Source organism: Neofelis nebulosa, chromosome Y (genome assembly GCF_028018385.1).
Source record: "Neofelis nebulosa isolate mNeoNeb1 chromosome Y, mNeoNeb1.pri, whole genome shotgun sequence".
Classification (NCBI taxonomy): Eukaryota; Metazoa; Chordata; class Mammalia; order Carnivora; family Felidae; genus Neofelis; species Neofelis nebulosa.
In genome coordinates, this window is record NC_080801.1 from 5390910 (window position 1) to 5403804 (window position 12895).

The 12895-nt window shown below is 54.6% G+C and overlaps 1 protein-coding gene across 1 annotated transcript; it reads left to right on the forward strand.

The window, feature by feature from the left end:
- Positions 1–6891: 6891 nt before the first annotated feature.
- LOC131503455 (testis-specific Y-encoded protein 3-like) lies at positions 6892–10142 on the forward strand. Its single transcript, XM_058714923.1, has 7 exons — positions 6892–7207; positions 7370–7995; positions 8688–8765; positions 8910–9021; positions 9114–9257; positions 9351–9437; positions 9962–10142. The coding sequence occupies exons 1-7, from the start codon at positions 6892–6894 to the stop codon at positions 9988–9990; spliced, it is 1392 nt and encodes a 463-aa protein (XP_058570906.1). The 3' UTR covers positions 9991–10142.
- Positions 10143–12895: the final 2753 nt, after the last annotated feature.

Below are 12895 nucleotides of genomic sequence, written 5' to 3' on the forward strand. Positions count from 1 at the left end.
TCCATGAGCACTGGAGAAGAATGTATGTTCTGCTGCTTTATTATGAAATGTTCTGAAGATATCTGTGCAGCCCATCATGTCCAGTGTGTCCTTCAACGCCCCCGTTTGCTTGTTGATTTTTTGTTTAGATTATCTGTGTATTGCAGCAAGTGGGGAGTTGATGTCTCCTCCTATGATGGCATTACTAAGAATGAGGTTCCTTATGTTTGTGATTAACTGATTTGTATATTTGGTTGCTCTCAAATACACCACATAAATGTTTTCAATTGCTAGGTCTTCTTGGTGGATAGACCCCTCGATTATGACATCATGCCCTTGTGCATCACTTGACACAGTCTTTACATTAACGTCTGGATTGTCTGATAGAAGTATGGCTACTTTGGCTTTGTTTGGTTGACGGTTAGCATGACAGATGATTCTCCATCCCCTTATTTTCACTCTGAAGTTGTTTTCACATCTAAAGTGGGTCTCCGGTAAACAGCATATCGATGCAACTTGTTCTCTCATCCATTCTGTTCCCCTGTGTGTTTTGATTGGAGCATTGAGTCCACTGACGTTTAAAGTGAGTACTGAAAGATATGAATTTATGGCCATTATCTTGTTTGAAGGGTTGCAGGATAAAATATCTATATATCTTTATATCTATATCTATATCTACGTCTCCATCTCCATCTATATGTATATGTATGTGTATGTGTATATGTATATTTATATATATATGTATATGTATATGTATATCTATATGTATGTGTATATGTATGTGTATGTGTATACGTATTGTATAACTATATCTATATATCTATATCTATATCAATATCTATATATCTCTATATATCTTTATATATCTAATTCTATATCTATTTCTAAAGATAAATATAAAAAGTATAAATATAAACAGGTAGATAGGTAGGTAGATAGATAGATAGATAGATAGATAGATAGAGAGATATGAATTTCCCTCTGAGTGTCCCCCCTTAAAAATTGCATGCAGGTCTGATTTAGCGGTCACAAACTCCTTTAAATTTTGTTTGTCCAGGGGCGCCTGGGTGGCGCAGTCGGTTAAGCGTCCGACTTCAGCCAGGTCACGATCTCGCGGTCTGTGAGTTCGAGCCCCGCGTCGGGCTCTGTGCTGACAGCTTGGAGCCTGGAGCCTGTTTCAGATTCTGTGTCTCCCTCTCTCTCTGCCCCTCCCCCGTTCATGCTCTGTCTCTCTCTGTCCCAAAAATAAATAAAAAACATTGAAAAAAAATTTAAAAAAAAAAATAAATTTTGTTTGTCTGGGAACCTTTTTCTCTGTTTCTATTTTGAATGACAGCCTTGCTGGATAAAGAATTCTTCACTGCGGATGTTTCTAATTCAGCACTTTGAACGTATCCTACCACTCCTTTCAGGCCTGCCAAGTTTCTCTGGATAGGTCTGCTGCAAACCTGATCTATCTTCTCTTGTAGTTTAGGGACTTGTTTCCCCTTGGTGCCTTCCTGATTCTCTTTGCCTGAGTACTTTGTGAGTTTGAATATGATATGCCTTGCTGAGGGTCAGTTTTTGTTGAATCTAATGGGGTCCTCGGTGCTTCCTGGATTTTGATGGTGTGTCTTTCCCCAGGTTAGCAAAATTTCCCACTATGATTTGCTCACATAACCTTTCTACCCCTATTTCTCGCTCTTCCTCCTCGGGACCCCTATGGTTCTGATGTTGTTCCTTCTGCATGAGTCACTGATTTCTCCAATTCTTCAATCGTGCTCTTTTCCTTAATCTCCCTTGATTTTCCTGCTTCCATAGTCTCCATACGTTTGTCCTCTGAATCGCTGATTCTCTCTTCTGTCTCATCCATCCTTAACACCGCTGCATCCATCCGTCATTGCACCTCAGCTATATCATTTTTAATTTCATTCTGGCCAGTTTTCACTTCATTTTTTCTCTGCACAAAGGGACTCTAATCTACATTGGACTGCAGCTAGTATTGTCATCATCGTGCTTCTAAATGCTGCTCCAGACATCTTGCTTGTACCTGTGTTGGTTGAATCCCTGGCTCTCGTTTCTTCATGCTCTTTCTTTCTGGGTGAATTCCTTCCTTTTGTCATTTGGAATGGAGAAAAGGAACTCATGAGGTGGAAAATTCAAATGAAATATTCAAAGTGTAAAATGTTAAAAGTAAAAACTTAAAAACACACACGTAAATAATGGAATGAATGATGCTAGATTCTAGGCATGTTTCATCTGGGTGTTGAAAGTGGTTTTGTCACAGGGGAGAAAAAAAAAAGTGGGAGTGGAGAAAAATTTAGAAAATACCAATAAAAATATTAAAAAGGGAAATGTCGTGAGAATTTGAAAACTCAATACACTGAAGTAGACTAAAAGGAGAAGATGGGAGTAAAATAGAATTTGTGAATATAGACACAAAAGGAAAGAATAATGTAGAAGAGTTTTAAAGAAAATTAGTAAAATTTCCACCTGCCCAGTCTCCTTTGCCTCTCCGCGCACAAAAGCACCTCCCTTCCTGCGCCTCCTCGCTCTCCAAGTTCACTTCTCCATGCCACGTACCTGCTGAATTCGGAGGTTCAGGATATGCAGATTGCTGTGCTAATCCCCCAGTCAGTTTCCTGGGTGGGTACGATGGTTTAGTGTTGGTCTGGCTGTATTTCATGCACACGAGACACTTAAGAAGCTTCCATGCTGTCTGCCATCTTGGCTCCTCCCCAAAGAGGTGAGATGTGTAGCACCAGTTCTCTGATATGAGACATCCCATAGGACAGTTGTGGTCGGTGACAAAGCGGAAAAGGGCATGTACCACACAGGGAGGTCACCCTGGAGGGGGAGGCAGAGAACCTGCTCCAGACCTGGGAGGGGAGGCAGGGGCTCCAATGCTGGAGCCACGCCCACCACCCTCCAGCTGATGGTTCCTGAACAGCAGCCAACTGTCTGGGTCTGGCCTGGAGCTCCTTCACCCCAAGGACCTGTGGTCAAAAAGTTCACTGCCCTGCCTCTGCCCCACCTCCACCACAGCCACAGCCACAGCCACAGCCACTGCAGTGTCCGAAGGGCCACGTGGCCGTGGGCGTGCTTCCCAAAAGCTGGTGGGCTCCAGAAGGAGGCAGCAGGCATTTAAAAACCTTGGGCCTCGACACTCCACCTGCCGGGCCTAGTCTGGAGCCTCATGCCTCAAGTTCCCACCCCTTGTGCTCTATGGCCCTAGCCTGAGGATGGGCTAAGGCCCCAAAGCAAGGGAGTCATGTTCCGGAAAACGCTGAGATTCCTGAGAATACCGGGCCTCCATTCTGCTGGAAGAGGGCGTTCGAGAGTCCAGGCATCGTGGCAGCACGCCCGTCTCAGTCCCAGACAATTTCACTCATTCATACGCACGCGCACGCGCACGCACAGGCACAGGCACGGGCACACACACACACTCCCCCTCTGTGGCTGTCTCTAGTTGTGACTTACTCTCCTTCCTCGGCCTCCTTCCATGTCCCTCTGGCCTCTGTCTGTCTCTGAGTCCCTGTGATCATTTTCTTTAGGGAACGCTTCCTCCCTCCCACACCTCCATCTCTCTTTCTCTGTCTCTGTCCTGTCCTGGGACAGTATCAGTGCATGTGGGTTTCCGTGAGCTGTGCATGTCCATATGGACGTAGTAGGCTGCTGATGGCACAGGGCTGCAGGGGAACGCACAAAGGAACGCACAAGTACCAGGGGTCAGAGCACATCCAGACCTCCTAAGCCGTGACTGCCTCCAGGCAGCCCACACAAGCTGGGTATGCATGTGAACTGAGAAAGGTCAGTCCCTTGGCCCTTGCCCTGTAGGTTGCAGCCAGCTGGGAGGTACTGAGACCCAAGGGACTCCCCAGTGTTGAGAGGGTCTGAAGAAAGGGCAGGAGCCGAGGAAGCAGGGAACCTAGTCGTAGCTGGTGTTTCTCCACCTGCCATGTTCCAGTGCCATTGGTACTGGAAGGTTGGTATCAGGTGTGGCTCTCTTTCCTTGGCATCTCAATGCAAGCTTCCGTGACCCAATGGAGGTCCTGAATCGGCCCTAGTTTTCAGCCAGGTTTGGGCCCCAGGACAAATGCATGTGCTGTGTGAGGGGGAAAGCAAGTGTGAGTCGTGGGGAGGAGCTAGCTTCGTGAGTGGGATGTGGCAGAGGGCATGAGTGAGTGCACAGGTCCACTAGAGCGTGTCTGTGAATGTATTGTGGCTGGCGCCTGTGAGTACTTTTGCCTGGGCCTTAGCGTTTGTGCTGGCAGCGTGCGCGTGTCTGTGTCCACGTGCCGCGTGGCCGTGCATCTTTGTGCCTGAGTGAGTGTGCGTAGGCCGTTGGCTAGCGAAGGAAAGAGACTGGGGGCTTTCCTGACTTGGTGAGTAAGGGGGAGGCTCAGTGCCAAAGTGCAGCGAGTGCAATCCCTTCGCTCCTGGGATCGACACGGAGCTAGCTGATCACCTTTCATGACGGGAGGAAAGCCTGGACTTTGCCTGGGTCCGCTCATCCTGTGTTGCCTTGGCCAGGGGCAAGTTGGGGTTGGGCCTTCCATGGCGCAGTGGAGGAGGACCAAAGTTCCCTGCAAGGAAGTGGGCATTAGTGGAGGGAGGCAGCAGATAGCAAGAGTAAGTCTGGCCCTGCTCCTGGAGCGGCCTAGGGGATCATCGCAAGGCCTTGTGGTCCGAGCCTGGGGATGTGTCTCGGTGAACATCCTCCTGGATGACCCTGCAGAGACGGGCCTGGCTGGTCTAGAGTCCCTTGCGAAGTTGGGGCCCGGCCCCTGGGCCCCAATATTGTGGTAGGTGTTGGTCAAACTGAAAGGCATTGCCTGCTTGTCCCAGACAGTCCCTGCACCTGGGACCCAGATTTGCTCCCACGTTCCTGCCACGGGGTCTCCCAGCGATGCGTGGGAGTTTGACAGGCCCCATTTCTCTGGAGGGAGTGAGTTGCATAGGTCAGGTGCACCAGGGTCTGGGTCTGGTTTCCTGTCTTGCCCACCCCCTACGTCCTCTGCTGAGGGCAGCTTGAGGGCTCACCACTGGACCTGTTCCTCTCCCTTTCTGGGTAAGCGTTTGCCTCTCTGTCGGTCACACTGGCCACCCCCTCTCAGCCCCCTACCACCTGGTCAGCCTTCCCCCTCATCCACCTGCGTGTCTATGCATTGCTGTCACCTGAAGCGGTGGTGTGCTGCCTCATATATCACAGCCACCCTGGAGCATTTCTGTACCCCGTACGTATCGTGACATAGCCCAACGAGTCTGGAGGAACCTCTTCTGTGTCACGGAAGCAACATGTTGGCCAGAGGGCCCGGCACACGAATTTGGAAATCCTAGAATCCCCCGCCTGCGGGGCAGCCTCCTGGTCCCATAAGGAGGTAGGGGAACACTGCACTCCACCAAAGGGAAAAGGCAATGCATGAGTGTGGTGCCTGGCCAGGCAATGCATCTCGAGCCTCCAATCCTGCAGTGGCTCTGTGTGGTGTGTGTGTGTGTGTGTGTGTGTATGTGTAGCTGGTGCTGTCTGACATAGACCGGCAGGGAGTCCACATCACCACTGCCCTGACAGGGAGGGAGACCACATCATTGCCCTCACTGCACACCGTCTGCAGCTTATTGCTTCCCCAAAGTGGTCATGTGGCTTCGTGTAGACCGTGGGGCGTGTCCCTCACTTGGGTCCCAACACTACATCCCCCAACCCCCTGAAACCTCTCGGAGACCCTTGAAATCATGCTGTCTGTGGCACAGGGGGACAGTGTTTTGAGTCAGCGCCCACGCTCATGGCAGCCTGCCGCCTAAGTGAGTGGTAAAGGAAATGGGAGCAGGATGAACAGACATATGGCCAACGAAGGCCTGGGGAGGGTCCCTGTGAGAAGATGGCCGACCACTGTGGGAGGAAGGGGACCGCTGTCTGTGGGGCAGACGCAAGCTCCAGGAATCCCAGGGCTCACGGGCACGGGTCTTTCCTGTGCACTGCCACACACGGGAGGAATGGGCAGCCGATCGTGAGAGGGGGGTGTGTGCTTGCCAGCGTGTCACGTTCCAGGCAACGGGGACAAACGGCAAGAGCGGCGCGCGTGATACGCAGCCTCCCCTAGTGTGGCGTCCTCTCCACGTCACACACCTCTGGTCACCGACCTTCCCTAGCCGGTGCACTGCTAGACTGCTGTCATGACATACATGTCTTCTGGGAGCAAAGATGGACGTAGAGAATATGCAAAGGAGGCTGAGCAGATGGAAAACCAGGGTGCACAGACAGCAGGCGCACAGCTGAAATGCGTCTCCCGGACAGCCAAGGTGACCGCTGAGTGGATTTGTCAGACTAGGGGCACAATGAACAACGGTGGCGGTGTACATGGGAAAAGCGTGGAGGTCCCCCTTTACCCGTGTGTATAGACAGCCGCGTGCCCAGCGCAGCGTGGAATGCAAAGGTCGCTTTCGCATGGCCAGAAGCCAAACAGGGCACCCAGAGCGCACAGAGGGCCGGCTGCAAGCCCCCCGGAGGAGTTGCCCCGCACGGGGCCCACAGCCTTCCTGCCTATGCAACAGACGCGCCCCAGTTTCCTGGTGACCTAGGGGCGGGACCGCCGAAGCCACGCACGCCACCGTCCCTATGATTGGTCCCGAAGGCAGTGAAGCAGCCTGGGCGTGGCTTGGAGCTCCCTCAGCCTCAAAGCCGCAGGCGCACACCTCTCACCACAAAGGCCTCCGAGGCAGCATCGGCATGGCGATAGCCACCGCCGAGGCATCCTGGGTACAGCACCATGCGCATGCGCCCCCTCGACGTTTGGGCTCTGGGAGGAAGGGGGAGCGAGTTGCCAGCCATTGCCCTCAGGGCTCCACTGACTGGGTCTGGGGAGGGGGGCCGTGCTTTCACGTCCCGCTTCGTCGCCGGTAGGAGCCACAGTTGGTGTCTCGGGCCGGGGCCGCATGTTGCGCGACTCGTGTTTCCGAAACACTGGGGACGCCCGGAGGCCCCATGCCGCCTTCGACCGGGAAGGGGGCGGTCGAGAGACGAGGGCCCGTGGGGACACTGGGCGTCCGGCAGCGCCGGAGGTGCCGCAGGCCGAAGGCTTGCAGGCCACAAGCGAACAGCCTGTGCAGGAAGGCCAGGCCCGACCCGAGAGGCAGGTGGGCGGCCCCAGCGAGATATCGGTGCCGCTGGTGCATGACATAATGGCGGTGGAGGCGCTGTGGGGCCTGGTGGAGGAGGAGGTTGAGGTGCCGGCCGCGGAAGAGGACACGCGTGGGGAAGAGGGGCATGACCAGAGGAAGAAGGGGGAGGAGGACGAGGAGCAGGAGCAGGGGAAGGACAAGGTCCAAGTTCACGAGGAGAAGGACCTGAAGGACGAGGGGGAGCAGCAGGAACAGAAGAGCAGAAGGAGGAGGAGGAGGAAGAGGGGGAGAGGCAGCAGGAGTCAAAGATTAGAAGGAGGACGAGCAGCAGAAGCCCAAGCAGAAGGAGGAAGAGCGGAAGGAGGAGGAGTTGGCGGAAATGAAAGGGGAGGAGCAGGAGCACCAGGGTGTACAAGCGGGCGCGGCCGTGGCGGTGGAGGCATCGGCGGCGGCAGTGGCAGGGGAAGGGGACCAGGAGGAGGAGCAGGAGGAGGAAGGGAAGGCGTGGGAGCCATCCAAGGGAGAGCAGAATTGCAAACGGAGGAGGAACAGGAGCAGGAGAAGGGAGCGCTGGAGGAGCAGCAGCAGGGCGAGGAGGAGGTGGAGGGAAAGGAGGACAAGGAGGAGCGGGAGGAGGAGGAGGAACAGAAGCCGAGTGAGCAGGAAGGCCGATGGGTGGAAGAAGCCCAGGAGCTGCAGGTGAAGCAGCAGAAGAAGGAGCGGGTAGAGTCAGGCCTCCGTCCTTGCCCTTCCCCACTGGAGGCTCTGGAGGCCCTTCAGATAGAGCTACAGCCGGTGAATAAACAAGCCAGCCGGGAGCACGCTCGACTCCAACTCAGGATGTGGCAGAGGCGGCAGCGTCATCTGGAACAGAGAAGTGCCCTTATCCAGGGCATCCGTGGTTTCTGGGCCAAGGCTGTATCCTTCCTGCTGCTGGTGGAGGGTCCAGAGGGGGCTGGGCTTGCGCAAGAGGAAGGAAAGGGAGGTGACATTTAGAGGAACCCAGGACAGGGACTGGAGCTAAGCCGCGCTCCAGTGGCCGGGAACGTGCAAACGTGATCCCATCCGGCGGTCCTGGCTCTGCAATGAGTGTGGGAGGAGGGCAGTGCCGGGGTGGGGGAGGCATGTGTGCTTTACGTCGCACCTGGCACGGAAACAGCGCTGGGAGAGTGGGGAGTGGCGGTGGAGGTCCAGGCCAGGACGGGGAAATGACCGAGGGCTTCTTCCCACACAAAGGCGCGTGGGGGCACGTTTCTGGGTCCCGCTAAGCATCTTGCTGCGGGGAAGGCGATGTGAATGCCCACTGGTCGGCGCGAGACCGGATGTGTGCTGTCTGGCTGTGTGGAAGTAAGCGTCCTCAGTGTCCTCATGAGCACACAAGGCTAGGCGTGGTTGCGGGCGTCTGGGCATGCACAGCCTCCTGTGCGTGTCTAGCAGAGCCCTGCGCGATCCTGAGACCCCGTGGGCCTGGACGCAGCCTGTGGGGAGGGCTTGAGACCCTGGGGGAGGACGTCAGTCCCGGGGGGAGGACGCCTGGATGCTGTCCACACGTGTTCTCTGCTTCGAGCTCTCTCATGCCCAGCACCTGAAGGCTCTTTGACCTGCAGCAGTTTGTGAACCACCCTCAGATGTCAGCCCTGATTAGTAAGCCCGATGAAAGCATGCTTCGCCACATGACCAATTTGAAGGTCGGCCTGGGAGTGGGAGGTGGTGTGGGGGGCTGGCCGTGTGGGGAGGGGAGGTGGTGGGGAGAAGTGACGTGTTCCTTCCTCAGGGGAGGGAGGGTGTCCTGGAAGAAGATTTCACATTTCTGCCCCACTGTACCACGGCAGGTGGAGGAACACAAGTTTCCCAGGGAATGCCGGAAGATCCTGCTGTTTTTTGTCAAGAACTCCTACTTCCAGAATGAAGTCGTTACGAAGGAGTATGTCCTAGGCCTTGCTGGTAAGTGTCCCCTGACTGCATGGGCGGCAGTGGGTGGAGGGTTGAATGTGACTGGTTCTCTGGCGCCGTCTCACATACTCGTCTTCCTGCAGGGTATAGGGCGTCTCATTCCAGTCCCATCCAGTGGCACCCAAGGTACAGACAGGAGGCCTACAGACGCAGGCATGACAACAGCAGCCTCAACTTCTTCAACTGGTTCTCTGACCACAGCTTTGCCGGCTCTAGCAGGATTGCTGAGGGGGGGCCCTGTAACAAGGAAGGGAGGTGATTTTCATGGGTTCCCCCACTGCGTGGGATAGCTACCTGAGGCCTGGCCTGTCTCCCCTACCAGATAATCATAGAGGATCTTTGGCCCAATCCCCTGCCGTATTTCAAGATGAAGGAGGCCCCAGGAGAGAGAACTGAGAGGGAAAGAGGTGAGCAGCCAAGGGTGTGGGCACTGAAATGTGTGCCGTGGGGTCCGTGGCACAATTCTCTTCTGCATGGAGGCACCGAGACTCACAGTGGCACAGGAGGTGACACCAGGTCAAAAGGGCATCGGCCTGAGACGGGGAGTCTTAAGAAGTAACGTGTCAAAGAGGCTTTTCCCTTTGGGGAGCCTGAAGGTGGGAAGGGGGCTAGACAAAAAGAATGAGCAAAGCGGGACAACCAAAGCTGGCTCATCAGATAGCACGGTGACAACTGTCATTCCCGGACCATGAACCCCACCGTCAGGCCTCCTACCACCATCCCACATGTTGTCTGGCTTCGGGAGCCCCTTGTCAGCTTTGGCACAGCTTATCACACCCTCCCATTCTACTTTCCGTTTGGAAACATTCAAGCAACCTTAATCAGGGCCAAGATCAGACTCTCACCTGTCCTGTGTGTGTGTGTGTGTGTGTGTGTGTGTGTGTGTGTGTGTGTGTGTGTGTGTGTGTCTGTGTGTACCCATATATCCCAGGGATATGCACGATCTTGAGAAGAGTATGAAGGAGCATCGCACTTCATCGACCCCAGTGGAAACCCTTCCGATGCTCACCGATGGTCCACAAGATTCTCCTGCCCACGAAATGAGGACAAGGGTGGTGGTGACACGTGGCGCAGGGCGGGGGTCCAATACATTTGAAGAAATATAGAATGGGAGATAAATATCATGAAGCGATTTGTGTGTCTTCCTCTCAGGTACGCTCTGGGGCGTGTCCATGTATACATGCGGCTGTCCAGGGGTGTAAGTGTTCTGTGCCTGCACATTGGAGTTGCAAGGAAGGGCGGGACGTAGGACATTGTCCGTAGGGATGGGTCACACATTGGGATTGCATGTGAGGTCAGTAAGATTGAAGCAATGGGGACTTGAGTGAGGGAGGCCAGGGCACAAACCTGAGAGAAAGGCCAGTGCCCAGGTTCCTATCTTTCCTGTGAAAAGGAGGAAATTCAAGGAAATGGAGACGCCAGCACAGGCCAGGGAGGTCCAATATTCAGGGTTTGGGCATGTCCATGATGGTGCCCCCAGAATCCCGCATGGGGACACCCTCAGTCATGTTGACTGAACCGCCACACAGGGAGGAATTCCCAGGGTTGATTACCCTCTGGTTTTCAGATGTCTCCCAATGCAGACTGTCTTGGGGACAAGGTCAGGATCTCAGGACCAGCCATACATATTTGAGGGATTGTGAGCAGGTTGTAAGATTGGTGTCCAGGGGAAGGAACCGAGGGACCAGAGGGAGAGTGGGTGGGTAAGACCGATGAAGTTCTGCTTCAGGCACAGTTGACAGGGACAACGTACACGCTGCAGAGAAAACAGCCCACTACAGTCTCACGCAACTCCAAAATCACAGCCAACTTTTCTGGTTCCACTTCCTGAAGCTGAGCCTCCCAAACACCGCTTCACTTATTCACACACACACACACACACACACACACACACACGACTCCTGAAGGAGTCCTAGTACTGATGCCCTTGTGTGAACTTCGCTGTTTCTGAAAAGACCTCTGGTTACGAATGGGTGTCCCAGATTGCAAGCCAACAGAGGGGAGGGTCGCGGGGAGGTGGAGCTCTTACAGGGCACGAACACGCCATCCTCTCTCGTGTGCCCTCTGCCCTCTCATCATCAGCCGTGATGAGTCGGGTGATGTTCTTCCTCTGTGTCCACAGGCTTAAGCCCTGTGTCCAACACGCCATGTGAGACTTGTGAAAAGACTCCCAAGTGCAAACACCAGCAGGCGCTCAGGGAGGTCGCGTCGTCCCAGGCAGCCTGTGTTCCTTTGCCTGAGTGCCAGGACAAAGGCTGCCTCAGCCACATAGGGAACGATGGACTTGTGAGGCCTTAGCATTCTGTGCAGAGGTGCCGGGCAGGCCTGGAGCTTAGAAAGGACTGGGACGAGCCTCACCTGCGACGACGTGAGTGCGGGGGTACTCCTTACAGAGCAGATGGCTGCTTGCCAGAGATGTCTGTGCTAGGGATGGGGCAAAAGCTCCACCGTGCTAGCAGTGCAGTAGACAGAGTTCAGCCTTGTCCATCGCAGGCTCTTCTGTATCCCCAAGTAACACGGCCCCCAGCACAGCGTGCCTGAGACTGACATCCCGACACTAATATTCCTGTCTCCCAAGCTGCCCAAGCCCCCCAGGATCCCCACTGCACAGCTCTGCAGTACAAGAGCCTTCTCTGCAGTGGCTCTATTCCAGGGAAGGCGAGGGCAGTCCCAATGCATGGAGGCCTCTTGTCCCTCTCAGTATGCAGACAACATGGTCAGCAGCGTGTCACCAGGCTGTGGAGTTGAGGATCTGTGCAACCAAGCCCACCTCTTCCAGGGCGGAGGCTGTCGCACTCTCTAGAAGGGAAGGCAGGTCTTTCTCTCGCTGCTGTCTGCACACTGGCTGGAGAAGCACGTCTTCTCAGCTGCTTGATGTGTAAATGTCAGGGTACTCAGGAAAAGCTCCCTGTGCTGACCCGAGTCTTTGGGTGTGAACATCCAAAGAAAGTATGGCCCATGATTCTGCAGTGGGAATACGGCCTCAGTGGTCATGAGGCTGGGCCCCTTGGGGCATCTTTCTGCACAAGCAGGCCGTTACTTGATAGGTCTTGCCGAGCAGGAACACTTTACGGGACAGGTGAACACAGGGTCCCCCACACGTTAATATCTCCAGCGAATACCTCCTTAGGGGCCAGGGTGACGTTTCCGCCCGGCCTGTCCCAAAGACAAGGTACGGACAAGGTGTGGGTGTGGTTGCACTCACGGCCCCCAGAGCCAAAACCTCAAGTGTGGACACATGAGGTCCGTGGTCAGAGGCCTTGGTGCTCTGTGTCCGAGGGATTACAGCCCTCATGCTGCACACACGGCAGCCCCGGATTTCCTCCCTTATGCGCAGCAATTCCTGGGGAGCCCTAGGGTCCAGGAGCTGCTAAACCGCGTGCACAACTGTATCTGCTGCCCAGCGGCCTCTTGCACCCCAACATCAGCGTGTGTGGGCTCCAGAGTGCTGTCCCTTGAGAGAGGACACCCTCAGCAATTCAGGAGCCTTCTGACTTCCATGTTCCTGAACCACACGTGTCTCTCATTGGTCTGTTGGGATCGTCATGTTGTCCTCTGTGCACAGGAAATGTCTTGCTTTGCCTGTGCTCCTCTGTCTCCCTGAGTGAGCCCTGGCGTGTTTGTGTCTTTTCCTGGCTTTGCCTGTGCCGACACCTCTCTGGTGATGCCTCCTTGCCTGGCCTAAGTGGGCACAGCTGTACCCGTGTAACCGCCTTCGTCTCTGCACACCTGTGTCTTGTGTCAGCTGTGGCTCTGGTGGCCTGTCTTGACTTTGATGTATGCTTCTGCGCTTGAGTGTGTTTCCCTCTGAATTCAAACCCTTTCTTCCACTGACAGATCCAATTGCTGTCCTGCTGTCAGGTGG

What these genes read in the sequence shown, in the direction of transcription:
- LOC131503455 (XM_058714923.1), top strand. Translation starts at nt 6,892, where the DNA reads ATGTTGCGCGACTCGTGTTTCCGAAACACTGGGGACGCCCGGAGGCCC. An exon ending in GGCCGCGGAAGAGGACACGC is followed by an intron (nt 7,208 to 7,369) that starts GTGGGGAAGAGG and finishes AGAGGGGGAGAG; the next exon opens with GCAGCAGGAGTCAAAGATTA. An exon ending in GAGAACTGAGAGGGAAAGAG is followed by an intron (nt 9,438 to 9,961) that starts GTGAGCAGCCAA and finishes CATATATCCCAG; the next exon opens with GGATATGCACGATCTTGAGA.